The 18,167-nt window shown below is 36.3% G+C and overlaps 1 protein-coding gene across 2 annotated transcripts; it reads right to left on the reverse strand.

The window, feature by feature from the left end:
* Window positions 1–4,242: 4,242 nt before the first annotated feature.
* On the reverse strand, window positions 4,243–8,639 carry LOC111693278 (mucin-5AC-like). 2 transcript variants are annotated; one of them, XM_023457628.1, is made up of 5 exons: window positions 8,499–8,639; window positions 6,189–6,549; window positions 5,551–6,036; window positions 5,352–5,451; window positions 4,243–5,252 (listed from the first exon to the last, which is right to left on the reverse strand). In XM_023457628.1, exons 2-5 carry the CDS (start codon window positions 6,361–6,363, stop codon window positions 4,850–4,852), a joined length of 1,164 nt encoding a protein of 387 aa, XP_023313396.1. In that variant the 5' UTR covers window positions 6,364–6,549; window positions 8,499–8,639; the 3' UTR covers window positions 4,243–4,849. The 2 variants fall into 2 exon arrangements, with proteins under 2 accessions (XP_023313396.1, XP_023313395.1); XM_023457627.1 differs by having other exon boundaries at window positions 5,352–6,036.
* Window positions 8,640–18,167: the final 9,528 nt, after the last annotated feature.

Here is an 18,167-nt window from a genome sequence, read left to right on the forward strand (position 1 = left end):
AGAAACTGACTTCAAAATTCATCTACCTTTTATCATGAAATACCTATCCTTCAACCGTACTCAGGGAGAACCTACTTAATATACACTATTTGCACCATATTCGCTTCATCAAATCATTCATATTCATCAAGTATGTCTTATGCTATACTGCTGCCTAGAATAATTTTTGCCACTTATGCCTCTTTTAGAACTAATGATTTTATTTTTTATTGGTGATATATTAATGCTAGACTTTTGCTATATTATTGGTATATTACTGCTAAACTATTGTAATATTATGACTAAATTACTGCTACATTAATGCTTGTTATAGCATATCATTGTATTTTTACATTGAATTTGTAACATTAACGCACTTGAGCCAGACAGGGTTTCCCTTAGGCCGAAGAAAGTTTCTATATCTATCTATCTATCTCTCTTTTTCATCAAAAAAGATGCGGTAGTGCATGAGCTCATGTATAAATCTACTCATGAGCGTCGACAAGATTGGAAAGCAACAGGTGTGCGTAATGTGAGGACTGGTAATTGTACTCAACGATCTCAATGATGCGCAGCAGCGCTTTGATGCCGGACCAGCCCAGATGGTACATGTTCCGGCTCTCCCGGTCAATGACCTATCGCTTACTAATTATCATATTTATATACATTTGCCTAATGAAGGATGAAGGTGAAGGCAAAATCATGGTATAAAACTTTGATTTTTGCGCAAAGGCTGAGAAGCGGGTTGAGTCCATGTTTATATACATTTGCTTTATAAAGGATAAAGGTGGAGGTAAGTTCATGCTTCAATGTCGTCGAATTTTAGTTCTGGTACTTCGGCTTTGTACACAAAATCAATGCATGCTTACTCTTAAAATCGCTCCCTCTCTTTGAGTTAAGTAATCAGAGTAGTTTCTTGAGCATTAGCGCACCAGATGTGAAACATCGATGCTTGTGTTGGGATTTTCTGACTTTTCTGTTTTTTTTGATTTTTCTTGATGTTCTAGTTTCTAGTTTTTTTTGTTTCAACTTTTACTTGTTTGATTCGTGTTTTTGGTTTTTTTGTTTTTTCCTTTTTACTTGTTTGATTTTAGATTTTTTTTATTCAAATTTTATTTTTTCTTGATTTTCTAGTTTTTATTTATTTTACTTTTTAATTTTTTAATTTTCTGTAATTAATTCTAATTTTACTTTTTAATTCTTGAATTTTCTTTAATTAATGGATAAAGATGTTTCACATCTTGCAGCTGTTCATAAACAGCTGATTTTTTTTAATTTTTTCAATTTTTAATTTGTTTTTAATTTGTTTTTTTTTCTTTTCTAGTTTTTACTTATTTGATTTCAGATTTCTAGCTTTCTTTTTTAAATTTATTTTTTCTTGATTTTTTTCATTTTTTAATTTGTTTTTAATTGGTTTTGTTTAGATTGAGCTGTGATTTAAAATTTTTATTTGTCTTTGACTTTTTTTTATTTGATTTTTTAGTCTTATTCAATTAAGTACTTCAAAAAACTTCCTATAATATCGAGTCAATAGACCTATCAAATACATTACAAGTTATAAAAAAAAGTTATTAAAAAAAAACATCGACTTCCTTGCACAAGTCATCGCCGAATCAAAATATCGTCCTAGTGGATCGAGCGGTTATCATTCATTGTATTTCATTGTATGTTAGTATATAACATGATAAAAATTTCGACTTCCCTTAAGAAGATACACACCCATAGACACGTATATAATGTACTATACATACATGCAGTAATAAATATCAGATTTGACAACGTACATAATAGTGTGTAGTCTCGCGACGTATACGCATCGACAGCATATACGTATTCTATGTATTATCGTACGCATAAGCAAGAGAGAGAAAGATATCGCAACGCAGTCAATCCCGTGAGCTAAGCCGACTGCTGTTGCTTATGTTGTTTCGTTGCCTCGTGTGTATACGTAAACACAGTCGTACGCGCGCGAGAGAGCGATACGCGCCTCGAGTCTAGGCAGCGGGCAGCAGCAGAAAGCAGTTCTGTAGCTGGCGCGGCAGCCAATCACAGCGCGTAGCGCAAACCGACGCTGTATAGGCAGTTCTACTACCAAAGTTGCGCTCGCTCGGACGGACGGACGGACGGACGGACGGACGGACGCTCGGTTTTTACGGGTTTACCCCTGATGCCAAACGCGAATATAGATGTTTCACATCAAAAAAATTTGAAAAAAAAATTTAGGAAAAAAAATTTTGAAATTTCCTTTACTTGATTGCTCAAATTGTCTATTTCCAATTGGGGTGTTACATCGTTCAAATCTAGAATTTTTCTTTTAATCGGGGCATCGTTACTCTCCATCTCTATCGAATTTTGCTTTTCCTCCCTCCGTTAGCGTTAGCGTTGTCGGTGACTCTACAGGGGTCCGCAAAACTACTCAGGGCGGTTCTACATAAGATTTTTAACTGAGTTTCGGACTCCGTTCGGACGCATCGGACGGACAGTGCCAACTTCGTTATAATATCACTAAACTTAACTCTAAAACTCTAACCTAATTTGTTTGGTCGTTTTACGTAGTCTGCACTCTGCAACGTCAGTTCATAATATTCAAAATGATTGGTACAGACAATTTAATAATTGATTATTTTGCAATTAATACTTTCATGTATGATACAAACCATGTACATTATTATGACGTCGGCAAAAAAAACGAGTTCTTTATCAACTTGCAGAAGAAGATAAACTCCAAATTACAAATTAACATGTCTGGTTAGTAACCTGAATCAGAAAATAGTTTAATTTTTTCCTAATAAATGTAATAATTTGAACTATTTTATTTACAGTTGTCGACGTTATGGATAAGTGGTGCAATATGAGAGACACTTTTTGGAAAATTGATGGAAAATTGAATAATAAACAAAACATTGACATCTCTGAGCAAAAAGCTTATGCCAGATTATATTTTTTAAAATCTTATTCAAATAATTCAACCAATATCGGATCAATGGACATTAATAAACATGGCAAGAGAGTTTCAGCTGCAGGAATTACTACTTCAAAACTTAGTGGTTTGAAACGAGCAGGGTATAATGAAAAGTTGACTTTAAATATAACAGAAAAACAACAATTGGCAGAAACCCAGATAATTGTACCCAAAAAGGTTGACGGAAAGGACTATTGTGCAATGTTAAATAAATATTTAATTGAGTGTGGTACCTTAGTTGATCAGCTGTCAAGTTTGTTAAAAATGCTAGACGCAATTGAACAGTTCAACTTGAAAACTAAAAGTAAAACATGAATATTTTTTAATTATTTACAATAACAAATACAAAAACATGTAAAGAATAAATAAAAAAAAACCATTTTTTTTCAAACCATTATGTGTTTTGCTTTTGTTACCAGCTAGTATGTTTTAATGTCTTTTGTGTTTATAAAATTTCTTATCATCGAGACAAATTATCATTGCTTGATACATATGATGGTTTTTATAATTATATACAAGAGTGTAAGCCAACAGAATCATTATACATTTAATTTATGGCGTGCAATCATGTGTACTCCAGCTTAATTTTACAGGCAATGGAAGATTATTCTAGTCAAACTAGAATATATATAATTTTGAATATAAATTGATTTGAATCTTCATGTCCCTTTTGTTTTTCAAAAAATAATAAGTACTTGAAATATTTTTTAAAATTTTTTACATATCCTATTCATAATCTTCTAACAATTTTTTTTCTTTTCTTTTCAAATCATACTACCAAGTCCATATGCTGGCACAAATTGTGTTCCTGAAGATAGTATCAAATATACTTTGCAGCTTATAAAGAAGCTACATCCAATTTTAACAAAAAGAGCCATAGCTGCAGAATGTGAAGGTTCTAAAGAACCATCATTTATAAACTCACATGACATTGTTGAAATGTTCCTTTCTTCGGACATAGTTAGTTTTTAATACATTTCATCAACTAAATGCTAGATGCAATCGAATAGTTCAACTTGAAAACTATAAATAAAACATGAAATTTTTTCAATCATTTAAAATAACATAAACATAAACATGTAAAGGATAAATTAAAGAACCATTTTTTTCAAACCATCATTTATTTATATGGAAAGATAAAATTCTTGTATAAAATAAAAATTCTTATAAGTCAATTGTTTTTCTTTATTTAATATAAACCTTAATTGTGTGATGTAAAATTAGGTTTTTAGAAATCTGTTTACATAAAAAAATAAGACTTAAAAAACATTATATTATATCAAATACTTTTACTAAATCGTGTAAATTATAAAACGGTTAATAATATAATATCAAATGTTAATTTTATTATTTCAACACTGGTGTGTCTCCTTAATCATGGTTTTGGAAATATCAGTTCAATGAGCACATGCTCAATTTTCCAAAACCATGAATGAAAACAAAAACCTTTTTTTTTTCTTTCCGAGCAGGAATGTTTTATTATAAAATAAATTGTACTTTTTTTTTTATTATGGAACTCAGTAATTGCTGAGTACACAGCTTCCATTTGTTTATGTGGAATAAACCTATATGCTATATTCAAAATCAGTGACAACTTGAGTCTGTCGGAATCATTGTTTAGTCACTTGTGTTATCTCATTTTGGAATATGAGAACTGAAAGTCTTGGAAAAATCTATTTAACGAGCATGTGAATTACAGGTTTGTAAAATATAAAACAAATGTTTTTATAGTTGATAATAGTTTACAAATAAAAAAAATATGTTATTTTAATCACTTGGAAAAGAATTAATTCACATGCTCGTTAAAATGATTTTTTCAAGATATGAGCAACAAAAAACTTAAAATTACAAACTCCAATAACAAAAACACTGTAAAAAAACCTACACTATTATTTTCATTACTGTCCATCATTCTTTCTTCAGTGTTCTGCGAAACTGCAGAAAATCTTTAAGTACATGCTTGAAACAATTTAACTCTTGACCAGCTGGAACCTTTTGAAAAGATTCCCAAAGTATGTTGCTGTAATCTGAACTGGGGTTGGATAAATTGTTTCTTATTGATACATCCAATCCAGCAGTATCATTAGCGGTGGAAGTCGACGGTACAGCAGGTCTACCTGAAGTCGATGGGACAGCGTTAAGGTAAGTTGGGGCTGATACAGCATTTCGAGACGTAGAGGGCTGACAATTAATGAGCGAGTAGGTAGGAGCAACTGATGAACTGAATGGCACGGCACGGTTGAGAGGGTGAGAAGAACCTGATGAAGCTTCTTCAGATGTCGAAGGCACAGCAGGATTTATGAAGTAGTAAGCAGGAGCAGCGGTTGAATTCGATGGCACAGTACGATTTGGACAGTGAGAAGCAACTTCTTGAGATGTTGATGGCACAGCACAATTAAAAGAATAGTAATCTGGAGCAGCGGCTGAAGACAATGGCACAGTACGGTTTGGACAGTGAGAAGCAACTTCTTGAGATGTCGATGGCACAGCAGAATGAAAAGAATAGTAATCTGGAGTAGCAGCTGAAGTCGATGGCACAGTACGGTTTGGACAGTGAGAAGCAACTTCTTGAGATGTCGATGGCACAGCAGAATGAAAAGAATAGTAATCTCGAGTAGCAGCTGAAGTCGATGGCATGGCAGGGTTCAGAGGGTGAGAATAGGTTGATGCAGCTTCTCCAGAAGTTGAAGGCAGAGCAGCATTGAATGGGTAGTACGCTGGAGCAGCAGTTGAACTTTGTGCAGAATTTCTTGGATCAGCAGGAGTCCCAGAGAGATTGGCTTGGAAAGCGTTTAATATATTCTCCATCTGTGAATTTATACGCTTAATCGCACAATTTTTCTCAATTGGGTCAACCTTTTTTTTCTGGGTTGATTGAGGAGCCTGTAGTACTTTTTTCCTTTTTAATCTGTTGCTTTGGTTCAAACTGGACAATACTTGTTTCTGCTGTAGATAGGGATCCATGAAAGACATCTCCCGCATGTATGAAAAATGGATTATTTTCAATCCATCGCCAGACCTCTGACTGTTCATCTGCTTACGAGCCTCTTTATAATCATTTAACAGTTGATTCCATAGACATTCTATATTTTTGCCTGAAAATAAAGATTTTATTGTTGTAAGACACTTAATTATCAAAAAATACACGTTCAATATGATGAAAGTTTAAGTTTTAACAAAATTTAACGCGAAGCGTGTCTGAAAGTTACTAGTTCGAGTCCAGTAATTAAAAATCAGAGGCACTCACCATTTAAAAGTTCGGCATTTCGGTCCACCGAAATTATGAAATTATTAACTTGCGTTGCGATTTCATCGAACCCTCGCTGCCTTTTATGCCCATCTTGGTAATCCTCGTGAAATTTATTAAAAAGATATGGCCTTGACATTACTTCATGGATAATAATTTCCAAACGAAGTGCCATTGTTATAACGTATATAATTTTCAGCTGTTACAAAGCAAAGACACAACCTGTACTTGTGTTTTAGAAACTTGTTTACTCTTCAACGTATCGGGAACAAATGAGAAGGATTTTCTGTTTTACATCGGTTTTATGGTTAACAACTTCTCTCCCCTCCCCAAGTACATCGCTCTTTCAGTTCATCGCTTCCTGCAAAAACAAACGAATAAGTTACTTGCACAGTAGTACTTCAACAGTCATCAATTTCACGTTAACAAAAGTTAACATATAAAAATAAAAAAAAGACCGAAACAACATGAATTTAGACGACATTATAGTACAGGTGCTCACGGAGACTGATGATTATGCATTTATGTACGATAAAGATAAAAAAATGTCTAGCTATAATACTACATCGGCATTTTTGAATGCCGTCAAAGTGCGAGTAATAGATTCCCTCAACCAGGAGGTATCAGGTAAAAAATTATAACAGTCGAATTGTACTATAAATTAAAGTGATATATATTTTGATATAAAGTGTATGTGTTCTTTTATTTGTTAACAGACTTGGAAATCTTGAAGGCATGGCGAGCTGCGCGAGACAGATTTGTGAAGCTCAACAAAGAGCTAGGCACAGCCCGTTATCTTAACGATACAAAGCGAGAATATTTCCGCGAAAAAAAAGATGTTTTTAAGATGCTCAACAATTGATTTTTGCTGAGACGTTTCCGAGATCTTATTAAGATGTTTTTTTCTCGCCAAAAAAGATAATTTCCAGTTTTTTCGTCAAGTTTAAGTCTTTTTCGACGAGAAAAAAACATCTTTATAAGATCTCGGAAACGTCTCAGCAAAAATCAATTGTTGAGCATCTTAAAAACATCTCAAAGCATCTCACTGAGGCTCATAATTGAGACGTTCTTAAAAAGATCTTAAAAAGATCTTTTTTTTTTTCGCGAGTTATCTAAAATATAAGTTTTTAGAAGATCACATTGGCCATAAAAATGATGTTAAAGTTGCCAAGTGGGATAAGATTTATCCCGAAGATAATGGTCTTTCTGAAAAAGAAAGGGATGAGTTGAGAAATGCACTAAGTCCAGACACTTTCAAAATTCTTTTCCCCAATGATAATCAGAAGGATGAAGTTGATCTTTTGCTGAAAAATTTTCCAGATGTATCTTCTATTTTTGATTCAAATGGTGATGATTCAATTGGAGAAATTGACTTTCTGGATGAGTACAAGGACATTGTCATAGCTTCACTCAATAAGGTACCTAATTAGCAACATTTTCTTTCAATTTATAACTCAGCAACTATCAGTGACTAAAAATAAATTTCCCATGTGTTAGGACCAGTTGCAGAATGAAAAAGAATATGACTTGAAGGATAAGTCGCACCAAGAAAAAGAATATGACTTGAAGGATAAGTCTCAGAAAGAAAAAGATGACTTGAAGGATAAGTCGCAGGAAGAAAAAGAAGACGACTTGAACAGAGTGACAATTAATTGTCAGTTTATGCTTGATATTATAATAATTTTTTGTAAAGCCATCGAGGAGCTAACATCAATAGATGATCAATTGGAAGCCTTAATTACAATCTTTGAATCAGTTGAAACATTTATGAAACAATGAATTTAAATGTAATCTCATGTTTATTTTTATATTAATAAATAAAGTTCCTACAATAAAGATTCAAATAAAGAGTTAATACAATGAAATAAAAATAATTCAAAAGTTATTCATTAATATGATATTAACCTTACTATTTTTTATTCAATTACTATCAAACTAATGAAATGATTTTGTGGACTGTTTACGACATGATAGAATTATCATTGCTCATGGTTTTGGAAAAATCAATTTAATGATTATGTGAATTGTACTAGTTTTTGAAATATGAAACAAAGAATTCAATAATGCATAATAGTAGAAAAAAAGAGAGAACACGTCAATTAGATTACTTGAAATCATATTTGAGTTTAAAATTCACATGCTCATTGAAATTATTTTTCCAAGAACATGTAGAGTTATAACAATTATAACCGGTTTTTTTAGTAATACATGAAGACTACAGTATTCGACATTTAAAAATTCTTCAGAGAGAATTTTCGTGTGATCAAAACTAGTAATGTAAGTTTCAATAATAAATAATGTATGCAGTACCTTTCAAATTGTATAATTTATACTCTTGCCCATTGCCATGCGACAGCCCCAGCAGGTGAAACAAAGTAGTCTGCGAGTTGATTTCTGAGCTGTATAGCATTGAATTGCCTTGGAACTCCATCTTGGCAGTTTTCAATGAATCCAATTGGGGCATCAATCCAGTGATTTATAAATCCTCTTTCTTCTTGTAGCTCCATAGTAATTCTATAATTGTGGAGGCAGACAGTGGAAAAAATTATATCTTCACTTGTATCCAAGTTCCATCGTAGGTTCTGCTGATGAATTGCCCAAGTGTTATTCAATAATCCAAAAGCACACTCCACAGTCTGCCTAATATGACTCAATCTTTTATTGAAGATTTGCATATTTGGTGTCATATTGTGTACTTGCATGTATGGCTTCAGCAAGTAGTGCTTTAGGGGAAAGCCTCCGTCACCAATTAAAAAGAATGGTGAGAAGACATTGGAGCCTGGAATAATTTCTGGTTCAGGTAGAGATATCCTACCATTTTCCAGCCCTTCACAAATGTCACTATTTTTGAAAGTGAAAGCATCATTTAAAGAACCTGCAAAAAAGGTTTTTGTTTTAAACCATGTAAGTATCAATATGTTTGAAAAATTAATGTTTTTTTACCGTATCCTCCCAAATTTATCATGAGAAACCTCTTGTTGTAATCGCATATGGCTAACAAATTGATGCTGAAGAATTTTTTGTAATTGTAATAAGCACTACCTGAGTGCTTGGGTTTTCTTATATGGCAGTGCTTTCCATCCAACACGCCAACGCAATGGGGAAAGTCTAGAGCTTCAAATTCATATGCTACTCTTCTTAGATCTGCAACTGATGGTTTACGCAAATATCTGGGACTTAGGACAGTACCAATGATTTTGCACACTTCTGGTATGATTTTATACATTGTTGATTTTCCAATAGAGTAGAACGTTGCATTTTTGTATATGGTGTCACCCTTGGCGAGATAACTGTTATAAAACAATATTTGTTTAATATAAATTGCATGTTAAATACATGTTCATTATGAATTTATTTATTATGCTTACTTTAACACAGCTGCGAATCGGAGTTGAGGTGGTAGAGGAGGTCGGTTACTCATTTTAATTAAATACGGATGCACCATATCGTAAACAAAGTTGAACTGATGAATTGTAAAATTGGTAAACGAGTAAAATTCCTCCTCGTCACTCATTTTAAAGTAGCAAAAGACGCTCCTATAACCGCCATAACCACTTAAGTAATTATGAAGAATGTGTGGCTTTGCCCACCAACGTCTGGCTTTTTCCCTCACTTCATTTATTTCTATCACATTTCTATAAAGGTTCCAAACACAGAATAAATTGTTTATATTTTCTCCTGCTATCACTTCCATATTATTGTTTTGATGTTTTTGTCACGCAGATCTGCTCCGAAATTAATTTGAAGACTGAACGGCGCCACATGAACAAGACCGAAAATTGTGAGGTTAAAATTCGATAGAAGGAATATTTTTTATTCAAAGTTGGCACTATCCGTCCGATGCGTCCGAACGGAGTCCGAAACTCAGTTAAAAATCTTATGTAGAACCGCCCTCAATGCCACTAATCGCGCCGTAACTCTGTGTTTGTTACATTGACGTTCATTGCGTTTGAAATTATTTGCATCGAAACTCAAGCATACAGTGCATACGGGCGTGTACTTATCGTCTTGGTATATACACCACACGGACGCGCGACACACATACTATGCATATGGACTCACGACACGCATATACGCACACGGACGCATATGCCGCGCATACTACATGCATACGATACTATGCTTACGGACGCACACACGCGCATATACACGCGCACGGGAGCACATGTTACACACATATCACGTCAATTGCACACATTTTCACTTTTGCGGGGTTACACCTGCTATACACTCATTATTGGTTGTTAAAAAAAAGCAACACTTTTTACTTTGTTGACACTTTTATTTGAAGAAAAATTTATACACTGTGTTAAGTATATAATATTAATATATTATATTATATAACGACTCGCGCATGCATAAGGTCCCTGGGTTGCTGGCAAGCATTTTTATCCCTAGAAGTCACATATGCTAGCACAGCATTTATAGCTTTATTACCGGCGATCCGAGAAAATCTACCGGATATAGAAATAAGCAGAAGCAATATAAATATGAGAAATCATACAGCATTTTTATGATGCCAGAGCGATAAGCATGCCAGTGCTACTGTGGGACAAAAGCTCTCGAGTTTCGGCTGCTGTTGGAACAAAGGCCAGAAGAGCTGACGAAGCAACACGTGCAGCAATAGGACCCATCGAGACGAAGTGAGAGAACCCGGACTTCTATACTTCTTTACAACAACGAAGTCAGTTCTCTCGCGTCCCTCGATTAGAGAGCAAGTTGGACAGCACCTCTGCAGTCCCGCACCTTTGCGACTTAAACTCATACAGTCTCTACATTGCGCCTTCGCAATTAGCTTAAAATCATAATCAATAGTGCGAGTAAATAGTATATCGGTTTCATTAATTTATTAAATAAATATATTCACACCGCATATCAACCAATAGTAAGCAGTGTACCTTTACACTGCCAACTACACCAGGACCAGACCGCGACAACCGCAGCACGAATAAAGGAACTAAATCTAAAAGGAAATTAAATAAAGTGAGTACTTCTTTCTCTTGCTATCCCTCTACTCTCCGTCTTCTCTCGTCGCCGAGGGGTGGCCGAGGAGACGAGTGACGGTCAGTCATCAGCTACCAGGGTAGCGCGATTGGCGGGCAGACACGCGTGAGTCGCATCTCTGGCAAAGTAAATTAGCATATATACATATATACCAATATATATACATAGACCGCGGGCTCAAAAACCTAGAGCGCTCCTGTATAAGGAGTTGCTGAGGAACGTCCTTCCTTCTGGTACTCACCAGCGAGGAGAAATTAACCTAGGTCCCGACGGGGACCTAACACACTATTAAAGATATGCCTAACTAAACGTTCGCTCTTTGCGTACGTTATTCCATAGCTAAAAAAAAAAATTTTAATTACAAGTAAAAAATTAAGAAAAAAGAAAATGCTAAATTTGTACTTACTTTGCCGCATACTCTTTTCTCAAATATCGTATCTTCCTCTTCAGCCGCTTTACTTCCAGCTGACTTTCCTTTGAGACGCCTGATCTTAAGCGCCAAGAAATAAAGCGTGACAAGTTCCCTATTTCGTGCCTGTCTGCTTCTGCTTTCTGACATTCAACGAAAAAGTCCTTCGAGAACGTATCTTCCTATAAAATGTAATATTTATGAAATATATTTTTAAACAAATGGTTAAAATAACTTACCCCGCTGTTAAATACTTTAACTGTCAATTCGTGTGGATCGACGTAGATTTTGCAGTAGTTAAATGTCTCGGAGTTGTCCATGGCTTCGCTGCTGACGGACGAATGAGCCGTAAAGCTTGACGAATAAAGCAGTGCACACTCGGATGAATTGTAAAAAAATCTCGATATCGAACTCCGAGTCATTTTTTCAAAACATGAGCGCTCGTTGTCATAAATATTAAATCGCCGTACGTTTTTAGGAGCAGATCACGATGTCTGTAGAGCTATACGGATTTTTTCGAGCGAGCAGCGTGAGTACAATTATCGTGTGTATACTCGGTGCATTTATTAACTTTGTGATTTTATAGATGGCAAAGCTTCGACAAGGCAACAAGTAGGAGGAGAATCGCGACGTTTTACAATTGAAGAAGAATCGATCTTTTTCTCAAAGCGGTTTCAAGCAAAAGCGAAGAAAATTTCAATAAAAATTCTGCCCCCTGAGAGTGATATTTTGCCATGGGTCAAGCGTGCTGTGAATGATATTTTCGAGTATGTTAGAAGTGAGACAACATCGGAAAACTCGCGAATAGGTTTGAGCATAAGCAGCAAACATCTTTTAAGCGGCAGCGCCGGTCTTCCGATAAGGCCTATAAAAAATTTTTCAAACAAAGATTTAGTCGATTTGATTATGGGATTGGTTCAGTCCAATACCTCGTTTTATATAGATGAGCCCTTCGACTTGCATACTACCTATATCGATGTGCCTCACGGCTTCGGTCGTAAAAGGCAGCCGGTGGATATTAATACAGTCTCGAAACGCTTTATAATCATGATAAAAAACGATGATGATCTTTGCCTGCCGAGGGCTTTGATCATTGGTGAGGCGTATCTCGCGTATCGGAATGATATAACCGCAGAAGGCAAAAAAAATGGGAAAGAGCGAGAGACGGGCGTTATAGTCATCAGCTTGAATTAGCGTTGCAACTCATGCGAGACGCGTGCGTTACAATAGACGGGCGCGGTGCTGGTTACGAAGAAATCGTACAGTTTCAAGCGCACTACGATTTGAAAAAAATTAGTATCGTGGCTTTTGATAAAATAACATATGGTCAGGGCTCGAATCCGTTTTTCGATGGTAGAAAACCGGGCAATGATAAGGTCATCCATCTTTTGTACGATGGACGTGAAGAGCATTTTGACGCTATAATAAATCCTGTAGGTATCGTGAAAGATCCATATTTTTGTACTTTTTGTAATATTCGTTATAGGAGTATAAATTCTCATGTTTGCGAGAAAATTTGCGACGCGTGCTTTCAGCAAGGAAAATGCGATTCTTTGGTTGAAAAAATAAAATGCGAAAAATGCTATCGCTGCTCTTACGGTGTAAATTGTTTAGCGAAACAAACTGTCAAAAGTAAAAAATACTCGTTATGTGATATTGTAAAAATTTTTCAGCAATGTTTCGCCGTTATCAACATTCTTCGAGCTTCTCACGAATGCGGCGTACATTATTGCGACCATTGTAAAACAAAGCACAGTCCAAACGAATTATGCTTCATGAACCCCATAAAGGAGACTGGGCAAAATAATTTTAAATATTTGTATATTTTTCTCGATTTCGAGACTCGTCAAGATTCCGCGTACAAAAACCACGCCTCGACGACCCAGCATATTCCTACGCTGTGTATAGCGCATCAAGTCTGCACCGATTGCATACAAGACGACGATATGAAAAACATGTGCGGTACCTATGGTATTCGCGAATACGTATTTCAAATCGACCCCGTTGGGCAGCTATTCGATATCGCTATACGTGAAAAAACAAAATTTAAAAAAATTGTGTGTCTCTCTCATAACAGGTCTCTATACGACACCCAGCTGGTGATAAAGCGCCTAGTAGAGCAATCAAATTTAAATCGCCCACCGAATGTTATTCTCAACGGTCATAATATAATTTTATTACAGTATGCTCGCACCGTTTTTATAGATAGCCTGAATTATTTTCACATGAAATTATCGGCTCTACCTGGTGCATTTGGTTTGCCCGTGAGTTCAAAAAAAGGGTATTTTCGGCATTTTTCAATACTCTGGAAAATAAAGAATGCATAGGCCCGATGCCTGCTGCCTCGTTTTACGGACTCGACACAATGTCGACTGGCGAGCGAGAAAATTTTTTAGCTTGGTACGAAACGGCGCGTAAACAGATTTTTGATATACGCAAAGAAGAAATCGAATATTGCAGAATGGACGTGGAAATATTGCTACGAGCCTGTTTGGAATTTCGTAAAATAATGCTAGATCTCGCGAGGGTCGATCCGTTCGTACAAGCCACGACCATAGCTTCGGCTTGCTCTTACATGTTTAGAAAAAAATTTTTAAAAGAAAACACTATAGCTTTGATTCCTCCAGCGGGCTATAGACGTTGCGATACGCACTCGCAGATCGCTATAGAATGGCTGTTACTTTGCGACACGAGCTCGGGCGTGAAATAATCCATGCAAGGCGTTCGCACGAGCATTGTCTTATAGAGGGCTATCGGGTGGATGGCTATCTAGGGCCGACCGATGGGAGCCCTAGAGGGACTGTCTTTGAGTTTCAAGGATGTTTTTATCACGCTTGTTTAAAATGCTATCCTTCGGGTCGCGATAGAGTAATGTTTAATAATCGGGCGCTTAACGAATCTTACGAGCAGACAAAAGTTAAAATTGATCGTTTGAAAGCCCTTGTTTATACTGTAGGGCAAATTTGGGAATGCGAGTTCGAAAAAATAAAGCAAAACGTCCCAGGCGTTTCAGAGATTATCGATAATCACCCTCTTATATCCGATATAAAGATCAATCAACGCGATAGTTTTTTTGGCGGCAGAACCGAGAATTTTGTGACTCATTGCGATATTAAATAGGGCGAAAAGATTTTTTTGCTTTTTGGTAATTAATTTCTTATAAAATGATCGTACATTGTTATCATTTCGACGAGTATCAGAGTTAAAATAATTAAGAAATGCGTCCAAATTGTTATTTCTGCTTATATGATATAGAAAGAAAATAAAGTATTCGCCGCATACAGCAGAGTCAAGACTTTGAAGGCTTTTATAGTTATATATTATTTTTTTACAAATTCTGTGTATGCGCTCTTTATGGTGTGTATTGCTCGGAGGTAATCCAAAGGAGTCAAAATATATCCCCGATGCATATTTATTGATATACAATGCGATCCAATGCGAGCCTGGCTGATCGGACGTATCGCAATTCATAACCAAGCACGCGGGTAGTGATACATTATGAGGTACCCTATCGGCCGCATACACACCAACGGAATTCCCGTTTATACCGCGTAAAGCACGCTCGATTTCTCGCGTATTCATTTTTTTTTATGCACACTAGCGAATTAATTTATCAGGCGGTGCTGCATCAGGTCGATCGTTGAAAAATCTTGCTCTCTCAGGAGGGTTCAGGTCTTCGGCGTTAATACCGAAAAATTCTTCAGGCTCGTTGTCGTCCTCGGATGATAGCTCGAGCACAGCGTCCTCGTAGTTTTGGCGAAGGTGATGTTTTAGCGCCGCGTAGACCGTGTTGCTCTCGATTTCATTGCGCGGCCTAATATGATCGCGCGTCACTTGTATAACCCACCTTTTATATAAACGGCAGTTATTCAGAGCGCACTGAAATTCACGGCTTAGTATTATTTCGCCTTTAAGCATATGCTCTAGACAGGTTGTTTTAAAATCAAACTCTCTGCATAATATTGACGCGGCTGGGCAGAGATACTTGCACAAATTCACAACCTTACGGCCCAAAAGGTTTTCTAAAAATTTCTCCTTCGATGACGAATCAACGAAGATATAAATATTATTTGCCGATAGCAGAATATTTTTTAGATGCGCGTACAATTTATCAGCGCACACACTTCCCTCCGTCCATCGGTGCAGACTTGATGCGCTATACACAGCGTAGGAATATGCTGGGTCGTCGAGGCGTGGTTTTTGTACGCGGAATCTTGACGAGTCTCGAAATCGAAAAAAATATACAAATATTTAAAATTATTTTGCTCAGTCTCCTTTATGGGGTTCAACATGTGCTCCCCTGCGCGTGTACATGCGCGTGTGTGCGCCTGTGTGCGTAGTATGTGTGCGTGGCATGTGCATCCGTGTGCGTAGTATGCGTGGCGTGCGTCCGTATGCATAGTATGTGTGCGTGATGTGTGCAGCGGCGTATGCATCCGTGTACATACTATGTGATATACCTTATGCATGGTGCATAGTAGGTGTGCGTGGCGTGTGCGTCCGTAAGCATAGTATCGTATGCATGTAGTATGCACGGCATATGCGTCCGTGTGCGTATATGCGTGTCGTGAATCCATATGCATAGTATGTGTGTCGCGCGTCCGTGTGGTGTATATACCAAGACGATAAGTACACGCCCGTATGCACGGAATTAAATTGTATACTAACGACAAATTATTCACAAATCACGATCGATAATATATGCAACAGCTCGTTTATGCGTACTGCGATTGATAATGTATCACGATCGATAAAGCAGATCTCGTTACGTGCATGCGTAAGTATGTGCTGGTATGTGTGTAAGGCTACTATAGCTTAGAATACGCTAAAAGAGCACATATAATAAACAGCAAAGTGGGGGCTACAACGGTATGTGTATATGTGTATGTATTACAAGCGCTATTTCAAAATATTAAAAACATCTTCGCCAAATGGAAGCTGCATACAAATGTGAACAAATGCGAAACGATATTGTTTAGATCTCAGCTTAAGGGTGAATCTAATATCACTCGAAAGACATGGAAGGACTTCCATATACTAGACACCGATGACGTGTCAAGAGTGCCTCACAAAAGTACTGTGAGATACCTGGGAGTTCAATTGGATGATATGCTAAAATTCGATACTCACATTATCGGGCAATTAAAAAAAGCCAATAAAACTTACGGAGCACTAAGACCTCTGTTCAGCAATAATCTTTTGGACACCAAGGCAAAACTAATCGCCTACCAAAGCCTGATCCGCCCCATCATCACATATGCTTGCCCGATATGGTTCAATATTAGCGGCAGTCTGATGGAAAGAATAAGAGTCCTTGAGAGAAAAGTGCTACGTGCTTGCACAGGCCTGTATAGATCGCCAGATAGTGACTTCATGAAGAGAATTAGCAACCGCCACCTATACAGCGCGGCGTCAATCCCAAGAATTGACTCATTCATAGTAAAGCTAATAAGAAACCATATAAAAAATTCCATGCAAATTACTCTCAATAATTTGATCTCGGGACCCTACTTTCCCAACGATGGATATCATAGACGCGCTTGTGAATCAGGATTTGTACCTCCAGAAACATTCAAATACCTCGATGAAAACGACCTGATTATTGATAAAAGTAATCAACATCACTACCGTAAGTCCACTTTGGACAGACTAAACAAATGACGTCATACAATAACATATGACGTCATATGTTGAGTCATCATCCAAAGTGGACTTATGTTTATTATAAATATTGAATTACTATGAATATCGGGTTACAATATGTATTTTTTCGATTTTAAAAAAATTCAGTGCATATATATTTTTTATAATGAACTAGTTATAATTTATTATTATTTTTTCAAGTATAAAAATTTATTGAATATGTGAATTTAATATTTAACTAAGGTAAAATGAGAAACAATTCAATTTTTTAATATTGTGAACCAAGAGGATTGAGGAAATGATGGGTTATATTTAAATCATAAGATGTGGGTTAAATATGATTTTTTTTATTATTCATTTATTATCCAAAATACAGCTGAGCAATTATTTTTGATTTACAATACTATATTAATAATATGACCAGTGTTGCTGGTCGACTCTTCCGCTCTTTTAGCTTCTGAAATGAAAGAAAAAATATTATTATTATAATCATCTATTTTTTTATATTAATTGAAATACCTCTGCTTTTGATATAGTCTTCTAACCATCCCATATCATTTTCAAGTTGTTTTTGGTCCGGTATTGGACGCCCTGGTTCTGGGGATTTCGGACGTTGTTGCTGACCGCGACCATATAGTCGACGCCGCTCCCTACGGGCGCGGCGTTTATCAGCTTTCGAACGGATGGCGGGTCCACGCTTGGGGATGTAAGCTAAATATTCAGAAGCATCCCAATCTGAAATTGAAAAAAAATATATATAATATTGAAAATATCTTATACTTTTCTGATATGAAAAAATTAATGAACTTACTCTCTAACGTTGTTCCCCTCGGTTGCTGATGTTGAGGTGATTGCAGCTGTATAGGCGGCTGTTGTTTCTGTTCCGCCTCGAGGTCGCGTATTAAACTGTCATAGACGCGTAT

Source organism: Trichogramma pretiosum, unplaced genomic scaffold (assembly GCF_000599845.2).
Source record: "Trichogramma pretiosum strain Unisexual culture from Peru unplaced genomic scaffold, Tpre_2.0 scaffold202, whole genome shotgun sequence".
NCBI lineage: Eukaryota > Metazoa > Arthropoda > Insecta > Hymenoptera > Trichogrammatidae > Trichogramma > Trichogramma pretiosum.